This window comes from Sturnira hondurensis, unplaced genomic scaffold, assembly GCF_014824575.4.
Source record: "Sturnira hondurensis isolate 20B ecotype Veracruz unplaced genomic scaffold, ASM1482457v3 Scaffold0020787, whole genome shotgun sequence".
In the NCBI taxonomy this organism is placed as follows: domain Eukaryota; kingdom Metazoa; phylum Chordata; class Mammalia; order Chiroptera; family Phyllostomidae; genus Sturnira; species Sturnira hondurensis.
The window spans coordinates 638,555-654,226 of NW_028093418.1; the positions used below are offsets into that span (position 1 = coordinate 638,555).

Consider the following 15,672-nt stretch of genomic DNA (forward strand, 5'->3'; position numbering starts at 1 on the left):
TCCAGAATTCCTTTCTTTGATGACAAACCTCTACACCAGCAAAGCCCAGAATCTCAAAAAGAAAGGCCATTAACATTTTTTAAGTGGGGTCATTAGGCATAATATTTCTTTGTTCCTAAATTCATCAATTTTTGCTTATGGAACTGCGGTGGCTTTAAAAACATATCCACAAATCCTTTGACACTTCTCCCATAAAAGGAGTCTCCTTAGATATAACCAGCCTTATATCTAAGGAAGGAGCACTTCAGGACTTCCATTGTTAGTTTGGAAAAGGCATTAATTACAATTTCCACCCGAATCTCTCTTTTCTGGGATGCTGGCTCCTAGGTTGTAAGGAACCAAACAGCACTGTGAACAGGCCATGGGTAGGTGTCCTGGTACAGATTCAGCATCAGTCACCAGAGAGGGCCATTAGATGATTCCAGCCCCCCAATTTTTTAGCTGTCCCAACGGAATCAAGTGAAAAGTGGAACAGAGATAAACTGTCCCCGTTGGGCCCTGCACAAATCATGTAACAGATCTGTAAGCAAAATGTATGTTGTCATTATTTTAAATCACTAGGTTTGGGGGTAAACAGCAATATAGGAATAGGAATAAAGAGTGCCAAATATTGGACACTAGTTCAAAGCATGTACTACATCCCATAAGGCAGCATCAAAAAGGGTTATTATCTCCCAGAAGGCACCATAACCAAGGCTTCAGTAATACCAGGTGCTTCTTGGCGATATAATATATGATTAGACCAATATATTCCATAGGCATTAGCCCACGGTACCGCTTCTTTCATTGCAGAGTGAGTTTCTTGGTCAGAAGTGGTATGGTGTCAGACACAATGACATGGTAGGAAGCATTCCGTAAGTCCCCAGAGGGTGGTGCTGACAGCAGCACAGCAGAGAGAGCCTGTGTAAATCTGCAGTAAGTGTGCTTCAGAGAGGACACATAACTGTCCCCTCAATGATGTGGAAGGACCAATGGGACCCACTTGCCTCCAAGTTTTTGGCTGATCCTCCTGGAGCGCGGGGTGTCATCACCAACTCCGGATTGGCCACTGCTGCTGGCAGCCAGAACACTCAGCGATGGCTTGGTGATCCCAAGCATAACTCCAATCCTGTTATTGTAGCCATTTTATTCACAACTCCACTGAGCAAGTGCTGAGCCTGGGAAGGGAGGCTGAACTTCATCCACAGAGACATTCATGCTGCCCATATCATTCTTAAGATTTATTCTGCAAGGTCCAGAATATCCCTTCCCAAGTCTTCCTTATCACAATTTTCCAATCTTGCTCTTCCCATGTCCTTGACCAACTGGCCAAACAATCAGCCTTCAGTCAGGAATTACTACCCAAGGTCATCTTCCCTTTCAGGCAAAGAGAACTTCAAGACATACTGCTGGACATTCTGTCCATTAAAAGACCTTCCCACCTTCAATGTTCTTCAGGTCCAAAGTGGGACCACAACCGCCTAACAATCCATTTCTGGCAAGCATGAGCATACTGCGCAGACTCATACACCTGCACGGGGCCTAGCACATCTGGGGTGCTCAAACAGGTGTCATCTGAATAATTTCTAAAAATGCAGATCCTGTCCCTCCCCGGCTTACTTCCCATAGCTTCCCATCGATCTAAAAGACCCTGCTGGGTGTGGCCACTGTATACTCCTTCCCCTTGTTCTCTGTACTCTAAGCCTTCGTCCCTAATTCCTGGACTGTTTCAAGCTCCCTCCTGCCACAAGATCTTTGCTCAGACTGCCCCCTCTAAGTCCATCCTCAGAGCTTGACTCAAGGATCACTTCCTGTCTTTTAACCATCTTTCTTCACTGTACTTATAGCCATATTCGTGTATATGTTTAATTAATTTCTGTCTGACCCTAGGACTCTATAACTATGTGCACTTAACAGTGACCGTCCCCCGCCGCACCTAATATAGTGCTTGGTACTCAAGAGGTGCTAAAAATTTTGTTGAATAGATGAATGAATGTGTCTGCAATAAAATGTAGTATAGGAGGTAATTTATCTACAAATTATCACTGCCAGTTTTGCTTAAGAAGCTTTCTGCCATTAGTTTCCACTCCTCTAATTCGCATTTCTTTATTAAAAAAACACTTGTCTAGACTTTCCTAAGCATTATTTCTATGCTAGCACGATGCAAAAACAAAAGTGACTACATATGAAACTGTGAATATACTAAGAGCCATGTTGTAAAAAGTAAAAAGAATCATCTTAGTATCTTATTTAACCCAATATATCCAAAATATTTTCAACATGTAATCAATATGAATATTACTGAAGTATTTTACATTCTTTTCTCCATACTGAGTTTTTGGAGTTTGGAGGGCATTTTACAGTCTCAGCAAATCTCAGTTTGAGCTAGCTCTGTTTCAGGTGTCCCTAGACACATGTGCCTAGTGGAGGCTGCATGGGACAATGCAGTTCTATGGAATTCACTTTCACAAGCCTGACAGCCCTCAGCACCTATAGCGTCAGCAGAACTCCGAGTCAAACCACCAGAAGGGTCTGTCACAGTGTAACAGGTAACTTAAACCTTATTCTAATGTGAGCCCACCTTCCTCAGCATTTGCAACTTAAAACGTTATGTCAACAATCAAAAACAGAAATGCATAATCGGTGTTGCAATGGTGTAAAAACATGTATATATCTTTTTCAGTAAATGAAGCCCACGTTTATATTTCAACTTAAAAAACTGTCTCTGAAAACAATTTTTACTAGTGTGTATTTTTCACCTTCCTAACATCCTCTTATGTCTTCTTTAAACGGACAATTTGCTCAAGACGGGAGCCACACCTCCTTTGCCATATTCCCCTTTGAGGCCAGTCCATAATTCTCCGCATTTTGGGGTGTGCCACGGCAAATCTGTCGGTTCTCTTGACTGTCCAGAAAATTTCGGGGAAGGGTGTCTGCCCAAGCGAACCCTTATTCATCCATCCAGCGCTTTCCTTAGGCCCGCTGGGGCCTCTGGAATTGGCTGTCCGAAAAGCAGTAGAAGCCGGAGTTCACGGGCACACGGAGCCGGACACGGACTGCTCCCGCGGCTCGGACCCGCTCGGTCTCCGCCAGCGTTCTGTGCACCAGACAACTTTTCAGCACTTTTACCTCACCTCGGGGCTGTCGGCCACGGCGACCCACAGCCCTCGGGGCACTATCGACAACCTAACCAACGCAACACCACCTGCCCCGGGCCAAAGGGTTAGAAGCGCGACTTCCGCCTGGACGGAGACACTTCCGGAAGTGACGTAGAAGTGTCAACATGCAAGATGGCGGCCCATCACCGGCAGAACACGGCAGGGCGGAGGAAAGTGCAGGTATGGGAACCTGGCTCCTCTACCTCTTGGATGTGGCTGCCAGCCCTGGCCCACCTCCAGCGAGCAGATGCCTCGGGCCGCGATCGGCCACGGTAGCGGTTTGGGGCGAGTGGGACGGGGTGCGGCCGGCGGCGAGGGGTGGGGCCGCGGCATTAATGGTTTGAGGAAGGGGCGGGAGGTGGCCGACCTGGGCCCAGGGCCGGAACTTTGGATGCTCGGTTCGGATCCTGGAGTTGTCGGTTGTCCGCTTTCTCGTGGGCTTGGGCTTGCGAGGTCGGGATAGGCTCCTTCACCGCCCACCTGCCTCCCTCTTCCCTTGTTTTTCTCCAAAGCCCCTCTGCACTAGCCGACTCGGAGCGGAGGCCTCCGGGGGCTTCCCCTGGTGGCTAGCGGGGACTGAGGGGGTGGGCCTGCGCGGGGGCGTGGCGGGGCTGTAGGACGCGAGCTGTGCTACGGGCTTTCTGCGGTTTATGCGGGAGTTTTCTCCCTGGTGAGGTGGAAACGATGGCGGGGGGTGCTGTGTTAGTGGGGAAAATATAATTTTTACTGTTTTGGAATTTAATTTCGTCTTCTCTTCATCTTTAGTGTTCATCCTTGAATGTTCTTTTCTGTTTCTATAATTTATTATATAAGGGTAAAGCGTTATCTAACCCTTCCGTGTGTGCTTTGTGCCTTCGTGAATCCACTCTTGTTTTATGGGTACATTTGAGAGTTATTGTTAACCTATTTTCAGTGATGCGAGGAGTGAAGCTTCGGTACAGGTATTTGCTGCAGGTATAGTGTATGCAGTAGTGGCGGTTTGGTGCGCTTTTTCATGAAATCTTACTGAGCACTTAGTTTAGGCCCCAAAATGTACAAACAATGGAGATAGTATAGAAATAAATAACACGCAGGCTGTCTTTATAAAACGGCATTATATGTGGTTCTACAGGTTGAAATTAGTGAGTGTTCCTTCAGTAACGTGACCCCAGAAAATTGCTGTAAGCCATAAAGTCTTCTGGGCAGTTCACTTTTTTGTCTTATTGATCTCATAGGTGGGTACCATATCCTACACATTCAATAGATGTATTGAAAGAAACCTATAAAAACCTAAAGTAGCTTACCTGTTAGGCGGTTTTTAAGTGCATCAGTGACCAAATTTAAGTAACCTCAGCATACAATCCGCGTGGGGAGAATGTCTGCTTTTGACTAAAATGGAACTTAAAATTGTAACTTGGTTGTGTACTAGACATTAGAATGGTGCAGTCTTCAGGGTGGTAAGGAGAGTTTATTAGGCCTCTCAAGTTTCTTGCATTTACACTTAAGCACCCATATAGAAGTATAGGATAGGGAAATGTAAATCTGCAGTGTGTGGGGAAACTCAGTGTTTTAAAAAGCTGAGTGTGAGCCACTGCATGCTGAATGACAGTGGTGATAATTCCACTCTTCTCTGATCGAAGTGCAAAACTAGAGTTTGAGGTTCAGCACTTCTCACCTTCTTAATAGGTATAGATCAGATTGATAAATCGAGTAACCATTTCCCATGGAGCGCATTCAGAAGAACTTAGTCTGCCGAGAAGGAGATTAGCGAGTCTTATTAGCTGCTGTAGGAATTTTTCCCCAGAGTGTACAACCAGTGTGAAAAGCCACAGAAATTTATTTTATCTTGAGATGAGGGAGAACTTTTGTTTATGGAAATGTTTTTAAACAAGTATGCGTTCACTGCAAAAAAAAATCCACAAACAATACAGAAGTATAAATGATAATTATCCTCCACTCTTCAAAGAAAACTGGGGACAGTGTGACATACAATCCTAGACCAGGATTTTTCACCTTGTTATTGACATCTTGAGCTGGATAATTCTTTATTGGGGTGGCGGAGGAAGGCGTTGTCCTGTGCAATGCCAGTTTTACGTGATCCTGGCTTCTGCCCTCTAGATATTAGCACCTTCCCAGTTGTGATAACCAAAAATGACTCTGGACATTTTCAAATGTCCCCTGGAAAGTAAAAATTGCCACCGATTGAAAACCAGTGTTCCATAACTCTTCTGGCACGTATTGGACTTAACATGACATTTTACTCTAAATGGAGTCATAACATTCACTGTTTTGTGTCTTGTTGGTTGTCAAAATTTTAAATATCTATTACTTTTGACCAAGAAATTCTCCCTTTAAATATCATTTTTCAGAAGTATATATACATATAACTTTCTGTAGTTATGCAAGGGTGTTTGTTATAGGAACTGTGAAAAAAATCTCTCCATCCATAGTCAATTAGAAGATAAGTTAGGTACATTCATGTAGTAGATTAATTTCTAGTTATTAAAAAGATAAGATAGCCCTGGCTGCTGTAGCTCAGTAGATTGAACACGGGCCTGTGAAGCAAAGGGTCACCTGTTCAATTCCCAGTCAGGGCACAAGCCTGGGTTGCAGCCAGGTCCCCAGTGGGGGACACATGAGAGACAACCACACATTGATGTTTCTCTCCCACTCTTTCTCCTTCCCATCCCCTTTCTCTAAAAATAAATTTTAAAAAATATAAGGTAGATCTGTATAATTAAAAAGGGAAGGTGTCCAGAATTCAAAAAAGCATGGCCTCATTTCCACAGAGGAAATAATGTATTTTAAGAATCTGTATGGATATTAACAGTGATTGTCTCAGGTGTATCAGATTGTGTGTTTATAGGTAAGGCAGAAAATGGGATTTTTTTTCCTTGAACATATATGAACCTTCTTACTTTTAAACTTTTTACAATATTCTTTGCTGTTATAAATAAATCTTTCTATTTTGAAAAAGTATATATGGCTACATAAATATATCTTGTCTCCTTGGTTGTCTGTGTCTTGTATCAAGAGGCAGTATCCCTGGGCTCCATTACCAAATTACAGGCCAAAAGAACCCTTGAAACTTAGATTGATAAATAACCAGTGGAGAGGGATACAAACTACTGCTTATTAATTATAGACCTAATGAAGGAACACTTGTCTGCAATCTTCAACTTCTAAGGAGACTGGCCATGAGTAAGAGGGGTAGGGGTACATTTGTGATTGTCAGAACTATGATCAGATGATGAAATATGTGGATTCAGACATGTGATGCACTTGTGTGTTTCCTAGTAATCAAGATATCAGAGCAAGTCTTCTCACTCCCTGGTGGTCCCTTTGTGTTACAGTTTTCCAGCAGCCTGAGTCAGTTGGTTGACTCTGTCTCCATCTTTCCTTCAACTGTGGCCTCAGTCATTCACTTCAGGATTCTCCGTGGCGGGGGAGGTTGGATAAAAGTTGATTCCTGGTTTAGGAGCAACAACGTGCCCTCACACTCAGAGTGTGAATAATTGGCCCTCACACTCAGAGAGTGTGAAGAGGATAAATAATTGGTCTTTCATACCAATTCCTTTGGTTGGAAATGACTCGGAACCCAACTTGACCAGGCTCACGTGATAAAACACTGTTGTGGCTCAGGTAAGTGAAAACTCAAGAGGTAGTGCTAGTTTTATGCAAATCTGAACCAGAGGGTCGCTGTGACTCTGTACCCTAGGAAGTGACGTAAAGCCAGCTTTACAGTCGGGCTGCCTACAAGTTGTCACCTCCTATTCCCGAACTCTTGGCTCTAGGCCTTGCCTCTTGGTGCGGCGTCCAACCCAGACCTTGTGTCCTTCCACTACATTATCCAACGTAACAGGGAGTCTTAAGTAGCCCCTGCACAGTTTCCCCTAGGATTTGCTTGCCTTGAGGATAAAACAAAGGGAGCAGAAGTGAGGAGTAGAGAGACAACCAACAAATGTCCATTCCACCAGTACTTAAGTCCTTTCCCTGCTCAATATCTAGTTATTCTAGACCTATTCAGAGTTCAGTGTGTTCTTGACTCCTGATTGAGTCCCAGTTCTGGGCTGGTTGGTTAATCTTTGACACTTTTTTTTAAGGATGTAGAATGATGCCACATCCGGACTTCTCAAGAAAAGACCCACACAGATTAGCCATATCTGAGCCGCTTTTTATGTGGGGTGGGTGATTAAAACTGTGGTGCCAATGTGACGTCCGTTCAGTGGCATGCTTTCTCTAAAGGGCCAGAGAGTAAGAATTTTGAACAGTGCAGGCCACTGTGTGTCATAGCCACTGAACTCTGCTGTTGAAAGGTGAAGCCATCCATACAGCTACCCACCTGGGTGTGGCAGTGGTCCGGAAAAACTTTGTGTACAACACAGGATTTGGCCCCTGACAGTCTTTTACTGACCACTGGGAAAGGAGTTTTTTAGTGAAACCACTGTGTAGGAGAAGGCAGTCAAGACTACTTTTCAGAATACTTTTTAAAATTAACACTCTAGAAATATAGGTTCCAGCAGGAAAAACAGATGTGAGAATTATTGACATTTGGCCAATTTTTCTTGGCCAAATTTAACCTGATTTAGCTTGATAGCTAAAAGTAGTCTTACACAAAAGAGCTGTGTGATTCCATTTATGGGGATGTTATAGAACAGGCAAAACTCATCTAGGGTGGAAAACGTCGGGTCTAGATTGGGAGTGGGGTGTAGCGGCTGGGGAAGCAGGTGAGGCAGCTTCTCTAGGATGGTGGAAATGTTCTGTGTGTCTTATTGGGTGTTTGTATGCACAGGTGTGGTCATTTGTCAGAAGTGTCTGTGTACACTTAGATTTGTACGTTCCACTCTAAATTTTGCTTTTAAAAAACAAGCACCATGAATAAATAATGAACTCATTAATGATGTGCATGCTGAAGTATTTTAGGGGCAGATGGTGTGCGACTTACTTTGAAAGGCATCAAAACATAACAGGATCAAATGGATAGATGGGTATGAGGTAAAGCAAATGTAGAAAATGTTAATCATAGAATACTTGTAAGTGGTAGGTATCTGAATGTGTGCTGTGTAATTCTTTCAGCTTTTGTATATGTTTGGAATTTTCCATAATAAAGGGTGGGGAGAAAATAAGCTTTAAGGTTAAATAATGGATGGTGATAACAGCAGAAGATGGGGGAGCGAACTGTTAGTTGCTGTAGCCAGAGGAAACCTTGCTGAGAGGTTGATGTAGTAAGGATCTGCAGAAAATGCGCTTGTCGTCGGGGGGAGGAGCTTTCCAGTGAGAACATCAGATGCGAAGGTCCTGAAGTGGGCCTGTCCCTGGCCTATTTGTGGAATAACGATACCTTTGTGGCTGGCGCTGAGTGAGGGGAAGCAGAGGAGATGGAATTAGAGAGGTAACTGCAGGCCCTAGTGAGGTCCTGGGCTTTTACTCCAGTGCGAGGTGGGGAGCAGATTGGCGGATTTCCAGCAGAGGGATATTCACAATGTGCACGTGTTTAAGTTCAGCCTGGCTTCTGTATTCAGAACAGACTGCAGGTGGACGAGGACAGAGAAGGGGCGACCAGAAGCTGTTTAAGAAATCCAGATGCTGTGTGGAAGTGGCTCCACCCAGGGCGGTGAGAAGTGGTTGAATTTTGGATGGTGATGTGATGACAGAATATGAGGTGGGAAAAATTAAAGTAAGGGTGGCAGCAAGGTTTGGGGCCTGAGCAGCTGGAAGAATGGAGTTACCATTAACTCCATTGGTGAGAAAGACCACAGGGAAAGCTCTTTCGGAGAGAACTGTTGAGCTCTGTTTGGGACACGCCACGGTGAAGATGTCTGTTAGACATCTGAGTGGAGACGAGTGAATGCACACCTCAGGGGAGCCTGGGGGAACAGCCCAGAGTATCCCCTTGGTGCACCTGAAATGCTTTCAAAATACCCCTTCTTTTCTTAAAAATGTGAATTTTGTACTGACTCCCTAATATAGTCACATTTGTTTTCACATAAAAAATTGTTCAATTGTTGTGGTGGGCAGAATGCTGGCGCACCAAAATTCTATACTCTGATCCCTAGAATTTGCAAATATGTCATGTTATATGATAAAAAGGACTTTGCAGATGTAACAGACTTCAGAGTAGGGGGAATATTCTGGATTGTCTGAGTGGGTCCAGTGTAATTACAGGAGCCCTTAAAAACAGAACTTTGTCCAGCAGGGGGCAGAGTCAGAGATTTGAGCCACGAGAGGGACCCTCTGTTGCAGGCAGGGCACCTAGACAGCATGAGAAGAGGTGTGGGCTGCCTCCAGGAGCAAGAAAACTGGGCCCTCCCGCCTACAACCACAGGACCTGAATTCAACCCACAACATGATAGAGCTGGAAGCAGACTCTCCCAAAGCCTTTAGAAGGAGGAGAGGCTTTTCAATCAAGACTTTTGTGGATTTTGGCGATGAGATTGACTAAATGGAGAACTCACCCATGCTCAGCCTGACCTCTGACCTAAAGAACTATAAAATACAATGAAAGGGAATGTTTTAAGCCACTCAATTTGGGTAATTTATTATATCAGCAATAGAAAGCTAATCCAATTACGTTGAAATAATCAAAGATAGTTTTTCTCCGGACTGCTTCTACCCTCTGGCACATTACCAGTGACTCAGGGGGATATATAATCTGGAAATGCAGAGTCAGGCCACATGAAGCTCAGTGGGTCATCCCCACCATCTGATTTCTCTGTTTTGGGTCCCACAGAATTGCTCGAGAAGTTGAATGATGCTTACTGAGCCAGCCACAAATACTTAAGGTGTCACTTAACTGGGTACTTGCTCTCCAGGGACTACCCTATTATTTTCTCCTTTCAAAAGTTCCTTTAGTTGTGTCTTCCAAAATGCATATTTCCTACTTACTGAAGGTCTGTCCCCTCAGAGAGTCCCTATAGTACCGTCTCCTCCTGCCCAACGTCCTCTTTTTTTTTAAAGCAGATTAGAACAATCAGATATGAGTCCTCTCCTCTGCCTTCTCTGCCTTAAATGAAGTTTCTCCAGGGCTTTGTTCACTCGTTTGTTGCTTCTGTCCCCAGCACCACCTACTTTTCTCTTTATTTTACTTCCATGTTTTCTGCCCGCAAGGGTTGCCTGTATCTTGGGGAATAAAACTTTATTTAACTTGCTCTCACTTCTAGTTGTATTCTTTCCCTCACTAGGATGAAAAAGCTCCAGGAGCACTTGTAGGCTACTGTATCCTCACATTTAGAGCACAGCCTGGCAACTGATGGGTGATCAGTATTTGTTGAAAGGAATGAATCCTGTTTCCCGTTTCTCTACAGCCAGTTTTTTTCCTGTACTAAGTCTTTCATGTAATATACCTAGGAACTTACACTGTATGTAGTTTATCTTTGTTCTGTAGTGACCACATAGAATGGGTGTACCATGATTTATCTAGCCATTTCCTTGTTGGACATACTATTTCTGTTTTGTCTATCATACTAAAATTTACCCCCCAAAAAGAGTTATAAAATTATAAAATAGTGTGAAAGTCTTCTAAGAGTAAACGAAAGGACAAAGATAGATAATATAATATAGAATGCATAAAAGATGAAAGCGCAGTTTGAAAGTTCCAAATCTGACTGATGGGAATTTTAAGGAGCACACACACACAAAACACAGAGTTATTAATGAATTTTTACAAAGAGAAGTTCCCAGAAAGATCCTAAAAGCATGCGCAGGGCAGGGTGGTGGGGGTGGTGGTACTCATGGTGATGCAAAAGAGAATGGAAGTGGGATCACTTCCAAGTGAATGGGACAGAATGACGTTGAATTCACTGCTAACACGGGATGCCAGAGGAAGTTAGAGCAGTGCCTTCAAAAGCTGAGGGAAGTTTTCTACGTGGACTTCTCTGCCCCACCAAATCGAGTGTAAAGGTGAAGCCCTTTCCAGGCGTGCAAGGGCTAAGTCACCTCCCGTGTACCTTTTCCTGAGTCAGTTTCTTCAGGTCCTGGGGATGTACTTCAGCAACACAGGGAGTGAACGAAGAAAGGGGACATTCAGGAAACAATGGCTCTAGCCCGGAAAAGCAGTGGAGGGAAGCACAGAAGATGACAGCTGTGTCCGTGGACCTAGAGGGCAGCCAGCCCTGCCTGGAGTGGAAGGTGGAGGATACTGGGTGGACACCTGCTGGGGAAAGAGGGTGGGGTGGGTTCTTGCTCAAATGTCTAATATGGGGACTTTCACCAAGATGGAGGCATAGGTAGAAACACTGTGCCTTCTCCCACAACCAAGTTTGAATACAACAAAGGTTTAGTAAACAAACACACAGCCAAAGAACAGAAAATCAAACTATACGGAAGTCCGACAACAATAAACCGTTCAACCAGGACCGGTAAGAGGGGCGGAGCCAGCAGCAGAGCAGGGTCGGGCAGGAAAGATCCCCCGACCCAGGCACACAGGCAGCTCAGGCCCAGTCGGGGTGCGGGGCAGACTGACGGTGGTCGCACATTCGCGCACAGTGAGACGGACCGCGCAGGCCCCAGCGGGCGAACCCAGTGGTGGAGGGCCGACAGCAGTTGCACATTCCCGAGCAGTGGAACGCGAGGGCCCTGGTGACGGTTGCGGCTGCAGAGGCAGCGGATGGAGGCGGCAGACGACACTGCCATTGCTCCTCTTTGACCCCGTCCCCACATATAGCGTCACAACCAAGCGACTGAGTTGTCCTGCCCTGGTGAACACCTAGGGCTCCGCTCCTCATACGTAACAGGCACGAACAGTCCAAAATATGGCTCAAGAAGAACTCAAAGTCCCAGAGCCGATAACTCTAAGCGACCAAGAAATAGCCAGCCTCTCAGATGCACAGTTCAAAACACTGGTGATCAGGATGCTCACAGAACTGGTAGATTATAGTCACAAATTACAGGAACACAGGAAGGCTAAACTCATTGAAATGAAGGGAAATGCACAGGAAACCAATAGTGATGGAAAGGAAACTGGGACTCAAATCAGTGGAATGGACCAAAAGGAAGAATGAAACATCCAATCAGAAAAGAATGAAAAAACGAGAATTAAAAAAAATGAGGAGAGGCTTAGGAACCTCCAGGACATCTTTAAATGTTCCAACATCCAAATTATAGGGGTACCAGAAGGGGAAAAGAAACGGCCACGAGTGGAAAACTTATCTGAACAAATAATAAAGGAGAACTTCCCCAATCTGGCAAAGGAAATAGACTTCCAGGAAATCCAGGAAGCTCAGAGAGTCCCAAAGAAGTTGGACCCAAGGAGGAACACACCAAGGCACATCATAATTACATTAGCCAAGATTAAAATGAAGGAGAGGATCCTAGAAGCAGCAAGAGATAAGGGGACAGTCACCTTCAAAGGAGTTCCCATCAGACTGTCAGTGGATTTCTCAAAAGAGACCTTACAGGCAAGAAGGGGCTGGAAAGAAGTATTCCAAGTCATGAAATCCAAAGACCTACAGCCAAGATTGCTCTATCCAGCAAAGCTTTCATTTAGAATGGAAGGACAGATAAAGTGCTTCTCAGATAAGGTCAAGTTCAAGGAGTTCATCATCACCAAGCCCTTATTATATGAAATGCTAAAGGGACTTATATAAGAAAAAGAAGATGAAAAATATTAACAGTGAAAGGACAGCAAACACACAGCTATTAACAACCACACCTAAAACAAAAGCAAAGTAAGAGGATAGCTAGATCAGGAGCAGAACCATAGAAATGAAGAACACATGGAGGGTTAGCAACAGGGGAGTGGGAGGAGGAGAAGGGGGGAGAAGGTACAGAAAATAGCATAGACAGTAGGTAGAAAATAGATGGGGGGGGCAAGAATAGTAGGGGAAATATAGAATCCAAAGAACTTGAGACACGTGGTCATAAACTAAGGGGGCGGGGAATGGTGTGGGAGGGGGTGTGCGGGTGGAGGGGAATGAAGGGGGGGACTAGAACAACTGTAATGGTCTAATCAATATATATATATATTAAAAATTAAAAATGTCTAATATGGTACAGCAATTAAAGAAAATTGAAGTTAAAGGAAACCATTGAAGAAGAAAAGAAAACTCTAGGGGGGAAAAACTCTCTGAGGAAGGAAATATATTCATAATGTAGTACTTAGCTAGTCAGTAGATAGCAATTACAGAGTCAACCACTGTAGTACTGATTATTTATTCAACCAAAAGTAGCAGTATATCTACTTCAGAAGAGTAGAGGAAGGAGTTATTGGGGTAGTTTCAGAATTCCAGCCTAATCTACCATAGCCTGAGTAAATCTAAAATGGATAAGCCAGAAAGCTGTAGAGTAAGGACAGTATTTCAAGAAATTCAGTAACTATCCAGAAGAAACAGTTGAAATTAGTTCCCTCCAGGGATTAAGACTGGTATGGGGAGTATTACACAGACATTAGGCTGGTGGGTTTTCATTACAGTCTTTCAGTACTGTTTGATTTTCTCAACACAGACAAGAATTACTTGGATAAAAATTAAATTATAAATTCAAAATACTGAGTAATATATGCCCATTGTAAAACACCATGTAAAAAAGGCGTGAGTGGCAATCACCGTGACTCCATTACTCTGGAATAAGTACTGGTGGTTTTATATGTGTAGGTCCTCCCAAACTTGTATATTTGTTTTTAAATATATATTTAATATTCTGAAACATTTTTACAGTGATGGTTATTATACATGTCTGTGTTGGACCATGCATGTCTCACCTAAACATAGCATGGCTTTCTTCCTATGCCAATCAGTCTACAACTTCGTCAGTATTTTCAATGATTAAACAGTATTGTTTTGTACCAAATTTTATCCAATTAGGATATTTCTAATTCTTTACCATTTTTTAAAGAAGATTTTGCCTATTTTATGTTTAGAGAGAAGGAAAAGGAGAGAGAAAAAGAGGGAAAGAAACATCAGTGTGAGAGAGAAACATGGATGGGTTGCCTCTCCTATGCACCCTAGCAGGAACTACCTGAAGCCCAGGCATGTGTCCTGACTGGGAATTGAACAAGCGACCTTTTGGTTCGCAGATGGGTGCTCAGTGCACTGAACCACACCAGGGCTCTTTGCCATTTTTAACCACACATCTGTGGTAGATACCTTTAAAGAGGTGGCCCAGACTTGTTTAGCTAAGAATTACTTTCCACCTGAACAGAGGACTGAGAGTCGTGTTATTCTCTGACTCTTTCCCACTGGACCAATCAGGTAATCTCCCAGAAATTTGAAAATTAAGATTCATATATGCTACATAGTCTCTGTTAAAGGGAATGCAGAGAAGCAGATCAGGGGCCATAAAACCCCAGAGAAAGAGATTGAGAGAAACTGAAATTGACATTGAAGCCACCTTGGTTTCTGATAGCTAATACATGATTCGTGCAACAAATATTTATTAAATGTCTTTCATGCCAGACATTATAATGAGTGGTGGGTGAAACAAGGTAGGCAGGTTCCTTGTTCTCTCACAACTTGTATTCTAATGAAGAAGCTGTAACAAAAAAGATAAATATGGAGCATGGTACAACTGTGAAAGAAATAAGTAGGGTAAGTGATAGGGGGTGGAGATCAAGGCAGCCCTTTGAGAGGAGGTGGTGTCTCCACCAAGACCTGAAGGGTTGAGGAGGCCAGACAAGGCAGAAGCTGGTGGAAGCGTCCCTGTGGGGGCTGGAGAGGTGGCGGCCGGGAACAGTAAGTGCGAAGGGGTGGGGAGAAGAAAGCTCGAGATGGGTCTGAGGAACAGAAAGGAGCTTGCAGTGACCGCCCTGGAAGAAGCTGGGGCAAGTTAGTTCCAGGTGAGGATGCAGGGCGGAACCAAAGCACGTGAGGAGTTTGAACTTTAAATGTAGCGAAAGCTTTTGGAAGGCTTCAGCAGAGAAGTGCCATGGTTTTATTTTAAAATGTCTTTTATGAGTCATAACTGTATTTCCTGCCCTTGGGCTTTTAGAAATCTTGTATCCTTGTGTTAAATTCTTTTTCTTTCTTTTCTTTCTTTTTTTTTTTAATTCAAGCTGGTTTGAGTGGATTTCAACTACAGTTACTCACACCCCAGGACTGGATTAAGACAACAGCCTTGTTGTTGCCTGTATACACAACCTTCTCGCTTCACTGATTATTTACATCCATTGGCCATTTGTTAAAAAATTTCCTTCTTATGATGACTTGTTTTTATCTCTTTGTAAGGAATCTTTGTACGGTGTCAAGAGTAAACTTTTGTCTTTTGTAATTATTTCATTATTTTTCCAGTTAGATGTTTGCCTTTTAACCTTGCCCATACTATTCTTTGATGTTCAGAAGGTATTTTTTAAAAAGTAACAGCTTTACTGAGATAAAATGAATATAAAGTCACCTTGTTAAACTATACATCTCAATGATTTTTTACATACTCACAAACTTGAGGATTGATCACCCTGTCCCAGAACCTTTTCATTCCCCCAGAAAGAAACCCCATGCCCATTAATGGTCACTCACCGTCCCTTCTCTAAGCCTCTGGCAGCCACTAATCTACTTTCAGTGTCTGTGGATTTACATGTTCTGGACCTTCAGAATAAATAGAATCGTAAAATGTGTGGCATTTTTAA

The 15,672-nt window shown here is 43.5% G+C and overlaps 1 protein-coding gene across 1 annotated transcript in view; it reads left to right on the forward strand.

Annotated features, from left to right (window-relative positions):
• The first annotated feature begins 3,221 nt into the window (after positions 1–3,221).
• WDR48 (WD repeat domain 48) overlaps positions 3,222–15,672 on the forward strand; it is a 44,864-nt gene continuing 32,413 nt past the window's right edge. The window contains exon 1 of the mRNA XM_037030616.1: positions 3,222–3,317. Within this exon, the coding sequence (XP_036886511.1) occupies positions 3,270–3,317 (48 nt within the window). The 5' untranslated portion in view covers positions 3,222–3,269. The remainder of the gene's footprint in view (positions 3,318–15,672) is intronic.